Source organism: Eschscholzia californica, unplaced genomic scaffold (genome assembly GCF_041429995.1).
Source record: "Eschscholzia californica isolate CP2 unplaced genomic scaffold, dmEscCali1.0.p SCAF_4, whole genome shotgun sequence".
NCBI classification, from domain to species: Eukaryota; Viridiplantae; Streptophyta; class Magnoliopsida; order Ranunculales; family Papaveraceae; genus Eschscholzia; species Eschscholzia californica.
The window spans coordinates 9,284,270-9,304,449 of NW_028238461.1; the positions used below are offsets into that span (position 1 = coordinate 9,284,270).

Sequence of the window (20,180 nt, forward strand, 5' to 3'; positions counted from 1 at the left end):
ATAGATTTTTTTTAATTGCATTTTTTTTAAATGATTCATCGATTGAAAAGCCAAAATACATAGCTCCCCTGAAAACATATAACCGAAATACAGATAAACACAAGTAAATAATTTCATGATTGAAAATCGAAACACAGATTCCACACAAGTACACCACACCACGCATGTACATAATTTGGATTTGAGAGCCCCCGTTGGGAACCCGATATTGGAGTTGAAAAAGTCAGGGCTCTCAAAATTGGGAGCCCGAACCCCTACATTTGACTGTTTTTAGAGAAACTCTAGCCTGTCTTAGGCCGAAAAAATTATTTTTTTCACTCAAAATTTTCAGCCGAAAAAACTCAGCTCCAACCCCAGCCGCTTTTGAGGCCCAAAATTTGTACAAGCATGAAACGCTTGTGTGGGTTTTTTGTGGGAGTACGAAAAATATTTGAGCTATTTTCGAACCAAGATTTTAATTTTTTTCTTAAAATAAAAACTAATTAGATTTGAAAAAAAGAAACTAATTAGATTTTAGAAAATCAAAAACAAAATACTTTTTAGATTTAGTTTTACATAACTAATTACTACTACTTTTGCTCTGATTTAAACTTTGTCAGAATATGCAAAATAAATTAATACAGTCCCGTAATCATCCTCCTTAATTACTCTGTATAACTAAGATTGTAAACAAGAATCTCAAATCATAAATTCTTACTTTATAAACCCACTTCTTGTGATTTCCTTCATAATCATTACCAATAACCAGAAAACTATTTAAGAAATCTGCCATTGCAGACAATGAGAAAACCTGCGAAACCGTTCGACCTCCAACATCAATGGCGACCTCTCTTCTACCTTGTCTATTCTTCTTTCTCGCATCTCTTTTCTGTGTTGAATCCAAATACATCGCGTACAATACTACGCTTAGAATTGTTCCTGATAAAATCAACGTTCATTTGGTTCCTCACTCTCACGATGATGTTGGTTGGCTTAAAACGATTGATCAGTACTATGAAGGTTCTAAGAACTCCATCCAGGTCTCTCTCTCTCTCTCTCTCTCTCTCTCTCTATAGAACTTGGTGTTTCTTTTGCAAATTGAGTTTCGTCATTGTTTTGATTGATTTCTTCAGGTAGCTTGTGTTCAGAACGTTCTGGATTCTTTAATTCCAGCTCTGTTAGCTGATAAGAATCGAAAGTTTATTTACGTTGAACAGGTACGATTGAAAACCTAGTTTGAATTTGAATCTTCATTTTTTGCTCAATTTGAGGTTTTCTTATACTGGTTAGGCTTGATTTTAATTGATATAGGCGTTTTTCCAACGTTGGTGGAAAGATCAAAGCAAAACAATTCAAGATATAGTCAAGAAGCTAGTCAACTCTGGTCAACTTGAACTAATGTACATAAACTACTAAACTTGTATACTTTTGTTTGATTTTTTGATAAAAGATGGATTGTTTTAGGGGTAATGAATTTTTGGTTTTCATAGAAATGGGGGAATGACGATGCACGATGAGGCTTCAACGTATTATGTTGATTTGATCGATCAGATGACACTCGGGCATCGATTTATTAAACAAGAGTTTAATCAGACTCCTAGAGTTGGTTGGCAAATCGATACGTTTGGACATTCGGCTGTTCAAGCTTACTTGCTTGGAGCTGAGGTTGTGATCATAATCAAATTGTGTTATTATATATATGTTCACGTTTTTGTTCTTCGCCATAACGAATTTTTGTTGTTGTTGTGTAGCTTGGATTCGACTCGATTTTCTTTGGTCGGATTGATTACCAAGATAGAGCTAAACGTATAGGTGAAAAGAGTCTTGAATTTATATGGCAGGGTTCTAAGACATTTGGTTCATCTGCCCAGGTTAGCATTTTAGATTGGAATACTTAATATCACATCTAGTTATTACTATATTGTTCTTGCCCATGATCGATTATTCTACATTTTCTAGGTAGTATCTTTTGAACCCTTGTTTCTGTTTCCAATTTTTGTAGATTTTCGCCGGTGCATTCCCCGAGAATTATGAACCTCCCAGTGCGAATTTCTACTTTGATATTGATTCCCTCTCCCCAATATTTCAGGTTAATAATAATGAAGTATTGTTAAAGCAAGATATTCTTTTGTTCACAAAATCATCTAGTTTTTTTATTTTTATATTATTTTTTATTTATGAAGGACGACATTGATTTGTTTGACTACAATGTTCAAGAAAGAGTTGATGAATTTGTAGCTGCTGCAGTATCACAGGTAAACTGCTTAATGTTTCCTATTCCTCGAGTGTCTACTTTCATCTGAAAAATAAGTATACTTAAATGCCCTGTTATGTGAAGTATATCTCAAGCTTCATTGACCTGCTACAATAACCATATAAGTCGTCGATGCTTTACTAGCAAATCTCATTTTTTACTCAGGCTAACAAAACTCGCACAAATCATATAATGTGGACCATGGGGACAGATTTTAAATATCAATATGCAAATTCATGGTTCAAGCAGATGGACAAGTTCATTCATTATGTCAATATTGTAAGTTCTTTCAGAATGTTTTTTAATATGTCACAGTTGCTAATTTGGTTGATTGATTGTGCTACCTCGCTTTTATTCGAATAAAAATGTTGATAATTTGGTGAGGACGACGAGCATGGTGAGCACATTATCTTTGCCAGAAGTCAGTCCTTCGATCATTTCTATGTGTATCCCGTAAAAGGTTGGGGTTTCGGATCATCTCCATGTGCCAGATTCAGAGTGCTCATTGTTGTTTTCATCAATGTATTCGGGCTACTTTTTCATTCTTGAACTTTTTCTGACTAGGCACTGCCTTTTTTCTTATTTTGTTGAGGGGGAGGGATGATGATGTGTCCTTCACAATTTCACATCGTTTATCTTATTATCTTAAAGTGCCTTAATATATCTTCTTTCTTCTTAAAATATGTTGGTTGATCATGATCACAGGATGGGCGTGTGAACGCCCTATATTCAACCCCATCCATTTACACTGATGCAAAATATGCAGCAAATGAGTCCTGGCCACTCAAGACTGGTGATTTCTTCCCGTGAGTTGAACATGTTATAGTTGGAACCAATTATCACTTTTTTTCTTTTCTTTTCTTATTTTGACCTAATCTTACGAATTGAGGCATGTGTATCAGCTATGCTGATCGTGCAGATTCATACTGGACAGGGTACTTCACAAGTAGGCCAGCCTTCAAACGCTATATCAGGATGTTGAGTGGTTACTATACGGTAAGATGCTTGTATCACAGTATCACTTTAGCTGTTTACCTTAATTCCAGAATTAAGTTCTAAAAAACTTTGTAACTTACAAGTTTCTGATATATAATCAGGCAGCGAGGCAGTTGGAATTCTTTAGGGGGAGGAATATTTCGAGGCCCAAGACAGACACTTTGTCAGATGCTTTGGCAGTTGTTCAACATCACGATGCAATCACTGGAACAGAAAAGCAGCATGTTGCTGACGATTATGCAAAACGACTATCAATAGGTTACGTGGAGGTGAAGATGCACATATATTGTTGTTCTACGTGTTCATATGTTCTTTTAAGATAAATAATATCATCTCACTACAATGTCTTTCCAGGCTGAGGAATTGGTTGCAGCTTCCCTTGGGTGCTTGGTGGAATCAGCGAACAATCAAACTTGTGGGAAACATGTGACTAAATTTGAACAGGCAATCTGATGAACTAGTTTTAGTTTGTATTTTATTTTGGTTAAGCCATTCTTCTTTAAATTCTTGTCTAAGAAACATATATTTATTATCTGATATTATGCACAGGGGTCTCATGACTTGTTACTATTTCTTTCAGTGTCCTCTTCTAAATATAAGTTACTGTCCTCCAGCTGAAGTTGATTTGTCTTCTGGGAAAAGCTTGGTAAGTTATTTCCTCCGGATGGGTTACTTAGCACCAATAGAAGACAACAAACTGCAGTTACATTCTGAACTTCTCGGCATTGTGTCTTTGTAGGTTGTTGTTGTCTATAATGCTCTTGGATGGAGAAGGGACAATGTAATTCGAATTCCTGTAAGTGTTTCTCTACTCCACCCATTGGGCCCACCATATTTCCTCTAGATGTCAAAATTATGTCCTTAATTCTCATCCCTTTCAATGTTTTAAGAATCCACGCTTGACCCCTCAATCTTCTGCTACAGCAACGGCAATAAACTGAGTATTCTCTATTTGCCGCACTCTGATATTCGAGTCCAATCATGAAATCTAGACTTGAAAAGTTCAAAAACACAACAGAAAGTATTCACGATTGTCCGGTTCTCCCTTCTCTGGTTCCCCATGCTTAGTTACATCATTACATGAATCAACTTGTCACAGGTTATCAGTGACTCAGTTACTGTTCGGGATTCAAGTGGAAATGTGATCGAGTCCCAGATACTACCCTTGGTCAATGCTTCCGTGAGCTTAAGAAATTATTATGCTAAGGCATACTTGGGTAAATCTCCGAAAGATGCTCCTAAGTATTGGCTTGCTTTTTTGGCATCTGTACCTCCTCTTGGTTTCAGTACATACATCATCTCTAGTGCAACGGGGACAGGTTTGTTGACCAAGTTTTTACTATAGTGCTTATATTCCTAGAAACTGTAAAAATATAACCTTATGCCGCAAGTTGTTGACGACCATTCCGTACTATCACAATATTATAGTTGCAGGTGCTGGGTCGACCAGTTCCACTCTGTATACTTCACAGGGAAGTGAAAATGGCACCATAGAAGTTGGGCAAGGAAACTTGAGGCTAATTTATGATGTCCATGAAGAAAAACTTACTCACTATATTAATAAAAGAAGCTCGGTACGTTGTCATTGGTTGTCGTTTGCATAAATGAACATTATCTCTTGCATAAAGAAACATTTATTTCCTTCTCTCTTTCGTTGAAAATTTTCAAGCTTCTTAAGTTATGTACTGGTCCCCTATTCCTCGATTTTTCTTGCATATGTAATAATTTCTATCCGTACCATTAAGGTTAAAGCGCCCCTGGAACAATCATACAGTTTCTACTATGGATCCCAAAGAATTGAGGTGAACAGGCTTTCATGAGACAGTTTTCTCCTATTTTAGCTTTTTCCCTCCTTTCTCTTTCCAATTGTTTTCTTGGTTAAAATTTTCTTTTCCCAATTATTGGTTGTTAGTGCCCATGTAAAGTTAGTGTTGTTTTTTTCTTTTGTCGAAAGGCGTCTGGAGCATATATATTTCATCCGAATAATGAATTCCCAATTTTACCCAAGTCACAGGTAAATGATACCTTCCGAATAGTTGCTTTCTAATTTTAATACTTGTTCAAAATTCTTATGTGTTATCTTCTTCAGGTTCCTCTGACTGTTCTTCGAGGACCAATATTGGATGAAGTACATCAGCAGGTTAACGAATGGATATATCAGGTGCCATTCCAAGTCAAGAATTTTATTTAATTAGTGATACTGGTCACTCACTTAAATTTGATATTTCTAGGTTCCTGTTACTTTTGTTTTATCTTGTCTTGATTCTGCACTGTAAGGTAAGGTAACTGTCTAAACATTTGCAGATCATCAGAGTGTACAAGACAAAGGAGCACGCTGAAGTGGAATTCACGGTAAGCTTATTTTCGGGTCCAAACTTCATTCCATATATATTTGCCATTCCTACCTCATTTTATTCTCTGATCATACTAAAATACAATCTTTATCAATAATTTAAGGTTGAATATGTACTTATTAATGATAATCTCCTCCATTCAGGTTGGACCTATACCTATTGTTGATGGGAATGGGAAAGAACTTACAACAAAAATTACAGCGAACATGCAAACAAATAAAACATTTTACACCGATTCAAATGGGCGTGACTTCATTAAACGGGTATGTTGTCTTTTTAAAAGTAAAGGGTGTATACCCCTATTTCTATCCGATAATGATATTGAAAGTTTAGTGTTCGAGTTCGACATAGTAACTTTGATATTTTCATGTAGATGGAGATGTTTTACGCTTCTATTTTATTGTCCCTGATTGTGTAACTTAATTGGATGATAAAATAAACCTAGAATTAGAAATTTTAAGCACTAAGATAGACAAGAAGAGTTGGTAAATGCAGTAGATTAACTTATTCAAGTAATTCCATATGGTCCATCTAGTTTATGGTCAAACTTGTTTTAATCTGAAACTTTTGTTTCGTTCGCAGGTACGAGATTACAGAACTGACTGGAACCTTCAAGTAAACCAACCAGTTGCTGGAAACTATTATCCAGTATGTGTGAAACTTCATTTCATTCTCCATCTTTTCATTTTTAGCTTGTTTTTTATTTCTAAAAAGAAAAATGTTAACAAAGTTTTGCTTTTTAGATTAATCTCGGAATGTATGTACAAGACAACAAAGAAGAGGTATCAGTTTTGGTAGATCGATCTGTAGGTGGATCCAGCTTAATGGATGGACAAATAGAGCTTATGCTCCATAGGTTTCCTTTCCCTTGCTGATAATATTACTTAGTTTTCTTAACTAGCTCTTTTCATCTTCCAATTGGAGATCTCGATGTCAAAAGTTCGCTAACTTCACAACCTTACGTTCGTAACTAATTTATTGTATCAAATAGGAGGCTGCTATATGATGATTCTAAAGGTGTCGAAGAACCACTGAATGAGAAGGTCTGTGTGTCAAATGATTGCAGGGGGTTGACAGTAAGTACACCTTACATAACTCTTGCCCACTGAGCTTTTGTTTGAGTGTAGGAAGCAGTTTTAATCAACAAAGAATTTATTTCTAGAGCATTTTACGATTCGGCTACATTTTTGCAGATTCGTGGTAACTTCTATCTCAGGATTGACCCCCTAGGAGAAGGAGCTAAGTGGCGTCGTTCATTTGGCCAAGAGATATATTCACCATTTTTGTTAGCCTTTACTGAACAGGTTAAAAGGAAATATTTGAAGCCCATATGTTCTTAATGTTTTATGTTTTGTAAAACTAATATGATGTAATTTCTGTTTTCAGGATGGAGATAATTGGGCGAATTCTCATGTGACTACTTTCTCAGCGATGGATTCCTCCTACAGTTTACCCAATAATGTTGCAATCATAACTCTACAGGTAATGAAATTTTCAGTTTGCAAAGAAAACACTACTCATCATGTCCGAATTGATTATTCGGAATCTTCAGATGAAAGCAGAGAAATGAAAAATTCACCACCTGCGACATTCCATGGCTTGAACTTTTCTCTCTTCATTAGAGATTATGATCACCAGATGAAAACTTTCTGAAGTACTAAAGCAATAGTCGGTTTCTGTACTTCTATTAAAATATGTTTATCTTTCTGGTCATTTGATGTTAACTGAAGTTGTCTTACTTTCGTTCTTTCTTTAGGAGCTTGAGGATGGGAAGGTGCTCCTTCGCTTGGCTCACCTATATGAGGTATTCTACTTCCTATTATTATTTAGCTATTGGACACTTTCATGTTCTATATAGAGGCGATTCGTTAGGGTAATTCATAATTTTCTTTGGAACATTAGCATCAGATATATAATATAATTCGACAAAAAGTTCCAATCACTCACTTCCACTCGAATCAGCTTATTCACTTGTGGAAATGCAAACTTTACATGAATTGTATAGCCAAAAGCTCGCAATACCCTTTACCTGATGAAAGGTTTTCCCAGTGGCATCAGTTGAGTCTCTTACATGGAGAAATTCAGTCTCTGATCTTGTTGTGCTCTGAGGCCTTTAACTAATCTAACCACATATAACTGAGGTCCCAGGACCAGGATGCGTTTATAGATAATCTGGTTCTTATGGGCCCGAGGTTCTTAGTCGCCTGGACCCTCGAGTAATGATGTCAGACACCTATGTACCGCAGTGAGGATTGTGCTACCCAAAACATAGGTCTTCGGAGTGCCTAGTGGGCCAAGTAGCGAACTGCTAAACAACCAGTCTTCGTTGTTTCCGACCACCCAAGGTTCATCATGTGTCTGTATTGTTCTAAATCTGTTTCTTTTTGCAAGATGGACGAGGACAAGGACCTTTCAGTAATGGCAACCGTGGAACTAAAAAAGCTATTCCCATACAAGAAGGTAACAACCACGGGTATCTTTATGAAATTCACCTTCTGTATTCATAGTTCGTACAGTTCGATCATACTAACATTGTGTTAACCACTTTTTATGGTCTCTTCAGATCAAGAAAGTGACAGAGATGAGCTTATCCGCTAATCAAGAAAGAGCAGAAATGGAGAGAAAGAGATTGGTCTGGAAAGTAGAAGTTTCCCCGACCGATGAACATAAGGTAGTAAGGGGCCGCCCACTTGATCAAGCGACGCTGGTTTTGGAACTAGGCCCGATGGAAATCCGAACTTTCACTATAGATTTCGACCGAATTTGACAACTTACTCATCTATTCATTCATATTTTGTAAAGGTCGTTAAAATGACCTGCTTCTTGGGGATTCAAAAGGTATTTAGTTCTTGGTTTTTGGGCATTTGGGTGAATTGTTTGTATAAGGTTGGTGATTTGGTATAGGAATTGGAAAAAATCAATTTTAGCAAAATCCAATATAACAATTTAGTCAAAAGTAAAAGCAAATAGGTCACAATTTGTCAACTGAGAGTCCCTTGGTCCTACTCTCTTTTCCTTTTTTTGCTTTTTACCTTTTTCCCTTTTTCCCTGGTCCTAGAAGGAGACAGAGGTTAGGGCCATTAGATCATTTGTAATTCTAGGGTTATAAAATCCAACAGCTGCCTATGGTTGATGATGAAATCCCCGAAATTACTAAGGGTCTGTTTGGTTGAGTAGCTTTTGCTGGAGAAACTTGCTTTATGGCAAATTTACCTAAACTAATTGATACTCTGCTATTTGGTAGGTAGGCTACTTTGTAGCAAAGTTCAAATTAACTTGAATCCTCTAAATCCCATCATTATAGAAAATTAGTACATATCAATTATTATATGGACTCCTCTCAATTGCAAAGCCTTCCTGGCATAAAAACAAAATATCGAAATACAATTCCCTAACTGTATCATAAATTAATTCTAATTCAACAAATAGATCTCAACAGGAAAAAAAATTCAACAAATAGATTCATTTCAATCACCGCCACACTAATTACTTTTCAATTATCATGATCAATTACTTTGCATCTCCATTCTTTTTTAAGTCGAGATTTCGATCCCGGGTGGTGGTGGTTTATCTTTAGTATATTTATTCATGTCATAAATTTATATTGTCTTTTCTTGACTTATCAGTATCAAACAATGGAACCTAATAAAATCTTAAAAACTTCCTTGACAAAAAAAAAAGAAAATATCTTAAAAACTCTTTACAAAACATAACAAAACCAAACACACCCGGAAAAAAAGTTGATTAAGGACTCAAGGTCAAAACAGTAAATTCGAAAGCGCGGGAATTCTCCTTTATTTTTAGGATGGGTCCCGCGTCCATCGATGGACGGGTAAAAAGTTCCCGAGACGAAATGATTTCAATGTCTCTTTTAAAAAAAAAAATCTAAACTACTGAGCATCCCATCAAAGTTTCATATTCATTTAGTACTACTATCCTAACAAACTAAGATTAGAGAGGGTTAATTAGGAGTATTGATTAAATAAAGAACCAAATTATGCACGATTTTACATTAATAAGGAAGAAGAGCATCTTCTTTTAAAACATTGTCGGGTTTCTGGAGAGAGAGAGAGAAAGTAGTGAGAGAAACAAGAGAAAGAGAGAGAGAGGTTTGATTCAGGTCGGGTACCTTTTGTTTGAGCGACTGTCAATCACAGAGATTCCGATGTTTAAGAACAACAAAGTTTTCCTTCGTATTTGATCCGGTCAAAAATTAAAGCAAGATTAAAGTTAAAGAAAACAAAAGCTCTGATTTTTTTTTTTTTCGATTTTTTTGCTTTTTGGATTACGACGATTCTAAACATCTAAACGCCTAAATCGATCTTTTGATCTTTCACATTCTCTCAAAAGAATCCATAAACACTATCCGTAACCTTTGATCTTTTTCATTCGTTAGGGTTCTTCTTGGAATCTTAAGTAGGAAAAGTGGTGGAGGTTTCAGTTTCAGGAGATTTTGTTGAATAAACCTGAAACAACGAGGAAATCTAGCTGGAAACCTGGAATTTTATACAGTTTTGTTCATTATCGTTGCTGATCAGATTCAACAAGTTTGCGTTCTTAGTTATTATTATCTTTACACACCAGAAGAAAGTCTGATCTCGTCGTCGAGACTTATGAATGGTTTTTAGGTTAAGTTTTGATTTGGCAAAGAAGAAGGAAAATACCGATTCTTCATCATGCATTTCACAAAACTCGATGATTCTCCGATGTTTCGGAAACAGGTCGGTCTGTTTGTTTCGTTTTTAGAATGCAAATTTGGAAACTTTAGATGCATAAGAGAACAACACTATTACATTGTTATTGTTTGTGTAGATTTTTGGGAGGAAACCAAAATTACTTGTTTTGCTTGAAGCTTGAAAAGTTGATGGAAGCAGTAGCATTTTGATTTTAGGGCAAACTAGTTAGAGTTCCGTTATTGATTGCGAAGAATGTGTTCTAGGATTAGTCTGTGTGTCTCAATTGGGTTACCTTTCACAATGGTTTATCATACAATATATGTAGCAAACACATTGTTTATCTTTGGTTCCAAAGTTGATTCATTCTCCTTATAATAAATATTATACACAGTATTACTTGATCTGCAAAATGCTAGAATCGGTGTCGATTAAGAAGTTGATTCATCATTATATATCTTATACGATTTATGCGTCAAAGAGTACCTTCTTAATATCTTTGACATTCCTTAAAATTGTTGTGCCCTACTTTTTCCCGAGGGAAGAACTCTGTATGTTTTACTTGGTCTCAAGTGGTAATTCAAAGGCAAGATTCTCACAGTCTTAAGACCAGAGGTCGGCCCTAGGATTAGAAAATAATCTCAAGATCCTACGTCCAAACGTTACATGATTATAAATTAGAAGATCTTATTTCTTATATTAGTGTACAGTAAGTGTGTTTACGTTTTCTCGGTGTTGCTTTGGGGAGTGTAGTGATGTTCTTCATTGACGTATTGACATGGTCATAGTCACTATCCACCCAAGAAACTTGTATTTTTCCCCAAATCTTGTATTTAAAGTTTAATTGATGTTGTTGACTTCCGTACTATTGATTCCTTGAACTTCTGAAGTTATATGATGGTACAGTGATTGTTGATTTTCCTTTTTCTTTGAAGCAGCTTGAGTGCCTGGAGGAAACTGCCGAGTCGTTGAGAGAAAGAAGCCTAAAGTTTCACAAAGGATGTAGGAAATACACGTATGCCCACTACGCCTGATTATGTCTTCAGTTTCTAGATTTACTTGATATTGAGTTTCCAGTCAACTTTTACATTTATCTAGCTATCAACTAAACCTAATATAATACAAAAGAAGAAGGAAAAAAGTCTAGTGGTTGACAATTTTTAATATAGTATATCCATCTGACTGTGTTGAAGACTTTGCTGTCAAAATAATTTATGATATCTTTTAGGTGTCAGCCTGTCACACCATACTCTGTTCTAAAAAATATTGGATTTTCTTGAACGTGGACCATGTTTAGTTTTAATAATACTTGTATAAATTCAGCACATAAACTTGCAGAATGCATGGAAGAAATGCAGATATACCTACTAACTTGCTAGTGTCTGAATCAATGCCTTAGCCAGAACACAACTTGTACTGACTAGCGAATACATATTTTTAGCTTTTCTTATTATATCATATAAAATGTAAAAGAACACGTAATACCATCCGGCTTTTGGTTGAAAATGTTTTGATATGTTTCTTCTGGTTAGAGAAATGTCAAAAAGTCCCTATCACATTCTTGTGTGGACCGTTGCTGAGTAATTAGTATAGTCGAGTTCTGTAGAACTTAATGAACATCAGTGTTAGCGAATTCGCCTATATAAGTTTATCTTCTATTTGCAGAGAGGGACTTGGAGAGGCGTATGATGGTGACATAGCTTTCGCAAGTGCCCTTGAAACATTCGGCGGAGGGCATAATGATCCTATTAGTGTTGCTTTTGGAGGTAATACTAGAGGTCCCATTGGGAAATTATAGATTGTGATTAAGAAACCTCCAACCCTAGCTTTTTCTTTTTGTATGATTTATAATTTGGTGCTTGTTCTAATCAAATATATTTTCCATTAGGCCCTGTTATGACCAAATTAACAATTGCTTTGAGAGAAATTGGGACATACAAGGAACTTCTGCGATCCCAGGTAAAGTTTATCTTGGTTATGTTGCCATGAAAACATCCGGCAAATAAGATCTTAAAAAGAAACAAAACATAACATAAAACGAAATGTCATCTGTGTGAATTTAAGGAAGTGCTCTTATCAACCACATTCCCTGGATCTTGAGAAGTTCTTAATTTTGGCCATAACTTACTTATGCATTGACTAACTCCACAAAATTGCTGTTGCTGTGGGGTATGTATAGTATAAAACTTACATGTTTTCAGAATCTGGTTCCTCTACAGCTTCACCTGAGGTTTTCCATAAAAAGTTATGGAAAATTAATACTTGAAAAGTTACATTTGATGCTATGTGTAATTTGACTCAGTCTTCACTTGTATCAGCGTTTTTTTTTCTTGGACTCTTTTATGCAGTTATAATTGAGCAGTTAACCTGCTTTATTTTGTAAAATTCATGTGACAGTTATCTGTCATCTAGCTCTAGGTCTTTCACATTTTACTAATTCAATTGTCTTTTTCAGGTTGAGCACATGCTAAATGACAGATTGCAACAGTTTGTTAACATTGATTTGCACGATGTAAAGGTACTATATTCTACACTTATTTGACGTTCTTTGTGTAGAAATATGGGAAATTGATATGAGCAGGACAAACATCTGAGCATGGTCTTGGATACTGCAAGTTTCTTCATAAACCTATATATGAACTTGTAATCAATATTCATTGTTTGTAAATATGCTCTTATACTTGCAAACATTTGCATTTCAAAATAAATAAAAAATTTGACAGCAGACCCTGAGGTAGCTCCAGAGTAGCAACCTGCAACTATTATCTTATTTCGATGTGCCTGTGTACATAATTGTTGGAAACTCCGTGTCACCGAGGCTAGCCTTCGTATCTTGGTGTAGAAATATGGGAAATTGATATGAGCGAGACAAACATCTGAGCATGGTATTGCCTACTGCAAGTTTCTTCATAGACCAATATGTACATTTCAAAATAATATTATTATTTGTAAATATGCCGTTATACTTATAAGCATTTGTACATTTCAAACTAAATAAAAAAAAAAATTGACAGCAGAACCTGAGGTAGCTCCAGAGTAGCAACCTTAACTACTATCTTATTTCGACGTGCATGTGTTCATAGTTGTTGAAAACTCTGTGTCACCAAGGCTAGCCTTCATATCTTGGTGCATTTAATATGCATCAACCATCAATTCTTTTGAGCCCCTTGTATTATACAACTCCGGTTTCACGATTAAGTTTGTGCTCTAAGAAATGTTGACTTGCTGCAGGAAGCACGGAAGCGTTTCGACAAGGCTAGCCTTATTTACGACCAGGTATATTTAAGGATTTTTTTCTCATCGTTTCTGAAAAGAGGGATGATACAAGAAGTTGATTGATGAGTGATGTTCAAAGCCCAATATCCTTAAGATTGAATTTGGTAAGTGAATGCTCCTACTCTGTTACAGGCTCGCGAGAAGTTTTTATCCCTGAGGAAGGGTACCAAGATGGATATAGCCACCGTCGTAGAAGAGGTACTGCCTAAACAATATCTTTGAATGAAGTCTAATTTTTAACTTATTAGTTATCCTTCACAAAATTCTAATTTAGTTTAGAGAATTTGCAGGAACTTCACAATGCGAGGTCAACATTTGAACAAGCCCGCTTCAGTCTGGTATTTTGAACAGCTTGAAACCATTTCCTTTCTATAGTACCATCCTACATGAGATACCAGAGCAGATTTGTTACCACTTCACTGGTAGATGAGTTCACTAGCATTGGCTTTCTTTTGTCTTACTAGGTTACTGCTCTTTCTAATGTTGAAGCAAAAAAGAAGTTTGAGTTTTTGGAAGCTGTTAGTGGAACAATGGATGCTCATCTTCGTTATTTTAAGCAGGTTGGTTTTATGGGGAATATTTCTTACCCAATGTGCATATTTTATTCTATGCATCTGGCCTGCTGCTGACCTCCTCCTTTGGGTTTGAATTCAGGGTTATGAACTATTACATCAAATGGAGCCATATATTAACCAGGTTTTTTTTATCTTGACTTTCTATAATTTGGTGGCTAATGTGGTCTCTTAATTTGAATCTCAAGTTTCTCCTTGAAATGTGAACCTTCAAATTCTGCTCTGAAGGTCTTGACATATGCACAACAATCAAGAGAAAGGTCCAACTATGAGCAAGCAGCTCTAACCGAAAGGATGCAAGAATACAAAAGACAGATAGATCGAGAAAGTCGGTGGTCATCAAATGCTGCATATGGTTCTCCCAACCGGGATGGCGTACAATCAATTGGTAGAAGTTCGCATAAAATGATAGAAGCAGTTATGCAATCTGCTTCCAGGGGGAAGGTATCTCCTAAGGACTTTCAAACTATTAAACAATTTTCATCTCATTGTGATAGATCTTTGGAAAAGCTTAAAGTAGCTAGATAGGTCTAATGTTTCCCAATTTGAATTAATATTTAGAAAAAGTATGGGATTTGCGATCCCCTTCTATAATGTTCATTACTTTTCAAGTCTTGGATTAACTTCAACATCACATGAAAATACACGACATGCCAGGTTCAAACCATTCGGCAAGGTTACCTTTCAAAGCGTTCCTCAAATCTCAGAGGTGATTGGAAAAGAAGGTTTTTCGTTCTTGATAGCCGAGGAATGTTGTACTACTATCGGAAGCAAATGAGCAGCAGGCCATCGGTAAGTCATTATTTGCAAAAATTGTGCATGACATATTGCTCTTAAAAGTTTTTAGTCAGTTTAGTTTAGATCTACCTCTGGTTCTAATTTAGAGCCTGTGTATATTCTTGTAGGGATCTGGGGGTCAACTTTCAAACCAAAGAACGAACCCCTCTGAAATTGGGTCTGGGCTGTTGAGCAGGTGGCTTTCTTCTCATTATCATGGTGGGGTACATGATGAAAAGTCTGCTGCTCATCACACTGTAAATCTGCTTACTTCAACAATAAAAGTTGATGCAGACCAGTCAGATTTAAGATTCTGCTTCAGAATCATCTCCCCGGCGAAGAACTACACTTTGCAGGTAGAATTTTAGAGGTCAGCACATTAATTTACTTATATTATTGTTACTTAACACTGATCACAAAATTTTAGAAATTATCTTGGCACTCTTGGGTTTACGTTGTTGCTGTAGATCCTGAAGTTGAATTGAGTATTACCGTATATTTGCAGGCAGAGAATGCGTTGGATCAAATGGATTGGATCGAAAAGATAACAGGCGTTATCGCTTCACTCCTGAGTTCCCAGATACCTGAACAAGTAAACATCAGTACTAGTTTTACTATTATATATCCACGAAAACTCTAGTGTTTTTCATACTAACGATAAATTTTTCTTTGTGATTGATGAAGCTCTATTCCCCATTTCACGTGTACTGTTTTCCAGGGTCTGCCTTCTAACCCAATGGGCGGTGGTCATCATCTAACTGCTAGCGACTGTAGTTCGTTGGAGACTTCCACTGATTTTGATCAAGTAGGAATTGAAGAATACACATCTGAGAGGACCCTTAACTCTGGCCATCGTGAACGCCCAAAAAACTCACAACAGCAAAGAAGTGGTGTCAAAAGTGAGAAACCAATAGATGTTCTGAGAAGAGTATGTGGAAATGATAAATGTGCTGATTGTGGTGCTCCTGAGCCAGACTGGGCATCCTTAAACCTTGGTGTTCTTGTCTGCATTGAGTGTTCGGGTGTTCATCGTAATCTTGGTGTACATATTTCTAAGGTGAGCAAAGTTTGGTTGTTTTCTTTTATATGACTGTTAGCATTATCGCTTCTGTCCAATTAGCCGATCTATTTTCGAAAATAATAGGTTACTTCGTGACTTGTAGGTAAGGTCGCTCATGCTTGATGTGAAAGTCTGGGAGCCTTCTGTTATAACTTTGTTTCAGTCACTCGGAAATACCTTTGCCAACTCAGTCTGGGAGGAATTATTGCAGTCAGTAAGTAGTTCTCAGGCCGATGAGACTCCAACAAGGTAATGATTATATTACTTGTCAGTTTCCAAATGTGCCCAGTGAATGTTTTGACATTTATACTCTTGTGATGCAGAACATCTAGGTCGGGGAAGCAGCAGTTGCTTTCTATTAGTAAACCTAGTCATAATGATCCGATTTCAACAAAGGAGAAGTTTATTCATGCCAAGGTATGAGTAACAGATTCTGATGAGTTGACTTGAAGCAACTATCTTTTAGCTTAGAAAGGCTTCTTTCTTATTTTTAAATGCAATGCCTATGGTGAAACTGGGTTTAATCCTTGAAACATTAATTATCTGGCGTCTTCTCTAAGGTGCGCATTTTAGTTGCCGTTCTTGCAGCTTTTTCTCAGGACCTCGTGGAGATTTTACTACTTTTTGTGATACGTGAACCCTCTTTTGTAGTGTTTCCTTCGCGGGACACTCGCATACTCTTGTCAAACACCCTTACACTTTAGCGGGTATAGATATAATTTGAAAAGTTCCATGCTCATATTGTGGTAGGACCATAAATTACATCTCTAGGTTTACGTCTTTCATCTATCACGTAAGTCGTAACAATTGGATCCAAACAAAAAGTTCGCAAGTGAACAATAAAGCTCCTGCTAACTAAGACAGTAAAATATTTAGTCATATCCTTGTGCTGGATTGTTTTCCTCTTAACTGTGTCTGATGCACCTCGTTCTGGTCTCAGATACGATTTACTTCAGGTTGACCATTGTTCCGTACGGTTCTCTGTGGATGCAATAGTTGGATATGAGGTGATTATGTCTCTTCTTATTTGCAGTATGAAGAAAAGCTCTTTGTACGGAAAGCAAAGGCAGATCAACATCTTCTCTCTGCAGCCTACGATGTGTGGGAGAGCGTGCGCACCAACGACAAAAAAGCAGTATACCGCCATATAGTTAATAGTGATGCAGATGTTAATGCAGTGCATGGACAAGCATCATTTAGTACATCTTTAACTCTAGCTAAAGTAATGAAGTTGCAAGAACAACCAAGCCTCGGCGGAGACTCTAAATGTCCTCCACGTGATTCTTTGGAGAAGACCTCAGGAGCAAGCTCTTTAAATTCTGAAAGTACAAGCGATGACCAGGATGTGGAGGAATGTCTGGAGGGTTGTTCTTTACTTCATCTGGCGTGCCAAACTTCAGATATAGGCATGATAGAACTTCTTTTACAGTATGGTGCCAACATAAATGCTTCTGATACAAGAGGCCGAACTCCGCTCCACCATTGCATCCTCAGAGGCAGAACTGCGTTTGCGAAGTTGCTCCTTACGAGGTAACGTTCATCTATTTCACCTCTACGCTGTGGCAGTTATACGTAGTTCAGCACTTTTTTGTGATATTCATCTCTATGTTCGACTAACTAAAGCTGTATTCATTTTATGGACTTTGAACCTGTACTATGTAACTACCCAAGTTTTAGTAGTTACCGATACTGTCCTTGCTTTTGACAACTAGGCCCAATGCGTATAGTGTTTTGTTCCAGCAGAGGCACCGTGAACCCTCCCAACCCCAAAGGCCTAGAAACGTACTAGACTTAAGCTTGCACCTCTAGCCGCACTTCAGATGCTCCTCAAAGCAATTTGGGGTTATTACGTACTGCATATCCGTTGCTGAGCTACTTTTCAGAGTGAAGTTTCCTGGGGTTAAGACTATTAAATGATTAATTCTCTACTCGATAAACAAAATTTTGTGTTTCATTAACACTATTCTGGTATGGTTGCAGGGGTGCGGATCCGCAGGCTATAGATATAAATGGTAAAACTGCTTTGCAGTATGCAGCAGATTCATCTTTCAGTGATGAAGAGGTTCTCATACTTTTAACGGACACAAATAGATAGAATCACTTTCAAATAGGATCGGAAGGCAAATTCACATAGAAGTTAGACATTCCCAAATGTTTCTATGAAGGAATGTTCTGTAAGTTGGTAACGTATTAAGATGATTTCTCTGAAGGAAACATTCAAAAAATAGTTTGGGTTGGATCTGAAAGAGCACCACCATCAGCTCACAAACTTCACAAGTTGAAGTTGAAAATACGCGCAAGTTCTAGGGCAGCCAGGAACTGCTTCTACTGCATGTTCTCATTGTCGGGGCTCTTTCTGTTTATCTTTTTTGGTTTGTCTGTCTTCTTTGAAAGGAGTTAGGAAACTAGGGTTTTCCAAGTGCAGGATTTGTGTGATGGATGTATATTATTAGTTCCAGGAATCCAAAATCTGTGTAGTTTCTTTTGTGTGCCATACTCGTAGAGTATTTGTCGGTTCATCTAATCCATCAAAGAATGGATATTAAGGCAGACAGTTAAGTAGGTAAGCAGAAAGTTATCGAAATTATGTATAGTTAATGGTATGATCTTCCTGTACTGAGTTTCAGGTATCTTGTCAAGGAAGTGATTCCAGTGGAATCTTTTCTTTTGGGTGTGTTTTGTGTTATTTTATATCATAAAAGGACCTACTTTTGCAAATTGGTTGGGTGTAATAGTAGATTGTGATATTAGCTTTTGTGATTTGATTATATGAATATGATGCTTTTTTTTTTTTTGTTGAACTATATGAATATGATGCTTACGAATCAGAAACTGTGGAATGCAATAGAGTAGGATTACAACACTTTTAGTGGGGGATTATTAGTGATGAAGAATTAGAATCTTAATCTTCATAAGTGGTAAAGGAGCTCTACTTTGGTAGGTTCTCAAGGTTTTTATTCTCTGTGTGTTAACCAATGAAGTACTTTCATTAGTTTAGAGCATCTCCAATGCAACACTCAATCTTAGAAACTCCGAGTGCCATCTGGGATTTTTTGAGTTTTTGATTAAAAATCCTCTCCAATGCAACACTCTATTTGGATCTCTAAGATGACGTGTCGAGGGTGGAATAGAGATATCTCAAGAGGACACTCTATTTCTAGAGTGTCCTCTTGAGATATCTGTAATTGTCCAACTCATCAATATTTTATTTTCAACCAATAGAAATCGAGTCTTATATATTTTTTTAAATAACTAATTATTTATTTACAAAAATAACTATGTCACATAAGTAAATAAGATAAGTTTAGAGTTTTTCATTGGAGACATAAGAAAGTTAATAATCTATATTAACGCCACTTAGGAGTGAGAATCTCTATTAACTATGTCACATAAGTAGTTTGAAAGTTGTCGGAAAATTTGGTCGACAAACGATCTTCACCGGAGAAGGTGATGAGGTGGCGAGAGATATGAAATGGGAGAGAGGTGATGAAATAGAGGAGAGAGGGAAAGATTAAGTGATTTTTATGTTTTTTAATTTTTTTTTATATATAATTCTATTTTTGTCCGTAGAAGCGAAATCGAAATGCCAGAGATCAAAATAGTAAGTCGATCACAAATTAAAGTCCAAAACAGAATTAACCCTCCATGATATCCATTTACTTTAGTTGAAGATAAATTATTGGGGTAATAGAAGGTGAAGGTGTAATGTAAGAAAATAGAGGGTGAAGATGAGAGAGGAGAGGTTAGGGAAGGGAAGTACTTTCCCGAGTTTCAATGTTGTTGTTATCGGGGGCTCGTGATATTGGGGGGGTCAGAGAGGACTGACAGGAGGACAAAGCCGGGAGAGGCGGACAAAATAAACAACAATGACATAGATGTGGCTGCGGGTCCCCCTCCTTATGTGACGTACGGTTATCATAAATTTAGGGCAGCTACAAAAAAAAGTAGCGGGAAAAGAAAGTGAAAATTTTAGACAAGATAGTAGTAGAAACTAAAGTAGAGAGTAGAGTAGATAGATAGTAGAGAGAGAGAGACTGAGCAAACAAACCCACACCTACCCAGACAGAGAACTTGAAATTCTTTTTTTTTTTTTTTTTTTTTTTGTTAAGAGAGAACTTGAAATTCTTTGTTAAAGTGACATCCAGTTTCATTATATAAACATTCAATTTTTGGTGCAATGGTTAAACACTCCTCTTAAAGTCATGGAGTTGTGAGATCGAGTCTCGGTGGAAGCAGTTT

General features: G+C 36.5%; 2 protein-coding genes across 3 annotated transcripts; both read left to right on the forward strand.

Moving 5' to 3' along the window:
* Positions 1–540: 540 nt before the first annotated feature.
* On the forward strand, positions 541–8,539 carry LOC147542392 (putative alpha-mannosidase At5g13980). 2 transcript variants are annotated; one of them, XM_086634279.1, is made up of 29 exons: positions 541–1,019; positions 1,113–1,196; positions 1,291–1,379; positions 1,470–1,644; positions 1,731–1,850; positions 1,982–2,068; positions 2,163–2,234; positions 2,399–2,512; positions 2,939–3,039; positions 3,136–3,229; positions 3,331–3,498; positions 3,584–3,673; positions 3,810–3,875; positions 3,969–4,025; positions 4,329–4,548; positions 4,658–4,803; positions 4,975–5,031; positions 5,184–5,243; positions 5,319–5,390; positions 5,534–5,581; positions 5,727–5,846; positions 6,166–6,231; positions 6,327–6,439; positions 6,575–6,659; positions 6,777–6,887; positions 6,970–7,065; positions 7,340–7,387; positions 7,975–8,043; positions 8,147–8,539. In XM_086634279.1, the coding sequence occupies exons 1-29, from the start codon at positions 819–821 to the stop codon at positions 8,348–8,350; spliced, it is 3,033 nt and encodes a 1,010-aa protein (XP_086490405.1). In that variant the 5' UTR covers positions 541–818; the 3' UTR covers positions 8,351–8,539. The 2 variants fall into 2 exon arrangements, with proteins under 2 accessions (XP_086490405.1, XP_086490406.1); XM_086634280.1 differs by having other exon boundaries at positions 4,664–4,803.
* Positions 8,540–9,409: 870 nt separating this feature from the next.
* On the forward strand, positions 9,410–18,725 carry SFC (ARF GTPase-activating protein). Its single transcript, XM_086634281.1, has 19 exons — positions 9,410–10,304; positions 11,195–11,271; positions 11,922–12,022; positions 12,145–12,215; positions 12,712–12,774; positions 13,488–13,532; positions 13,665–13,730; positions 13,823–13,870; positions 13,997–14,092; positions 14,187–14,228; positions 14,333–14,548; positions 14,762–14,896; positions 15,010–15,237; positions 15,387–15,473; positions 15,600–15,938; positions 16,045–16,190; positions 16,265–16,358; positions 16,975–17,471; positions 17,922–18,725. Exons 1-19 carry the CDS (start codon positions 10,260–10,262, stop codon positions 18,034–18,036), a joined length of 2,511 nt encoding a protein of 836 aa, XP_086490407.1. The 5' UTR covers positions 9,410–10,259; the 3' UTR covers positions 18,037–18,725.
* The last annotated feature ends 1,455 nt before the right edge of the window (positions 18,726–20,180 follow it).

Excerpts from the sequence above, each read along its gene's own strand:
- SFC (XM_086634281.1), top strand. The coding sequence starts at position 10,260 with ATGCATTTCACAAAACTCGATGATTCTCCGATGTTTCGGAAACAG. Across the intron at positions 12,775-13,487 it reads TTGATTTGCACGATGTAAAG|GAAGCACGGAAGCGTTTCGA; the intron begins GTACTATATTCT and ends GACTTGCTGCAG. Across the intron at positions 13,533-13,664 it reads CTAGCCTTATTTACGACCAG|GCTCGCGAGAAGTTTTTATC; the intron begins GTATATTTAAGG and ends ACTCTGTTACAG.
- LOC147542392 (XM_086634279.1), top strand. The coding sequence starts at position 819 with ATGGCGACCTCTCTTCTACCTTGTCTATTCTTCTTTCTCGCATCTCTT. Across the intron at positions 3,876-3,968 it reads TGTCTTCTGGGAAAAGCTTG|GTTGTTGTTGTCTATAATGC; the intron begins GTAAGTTATTTC and ends GTGTCTTTGTAG. Across the intron at positions 6,232-6,326 it reads TTGCTGGAAACTATTATCCA|ATTAATCTCGGAATGTATGT; the intron begins GTATGTGTGAAA and ends TTTGCTTTTTAG.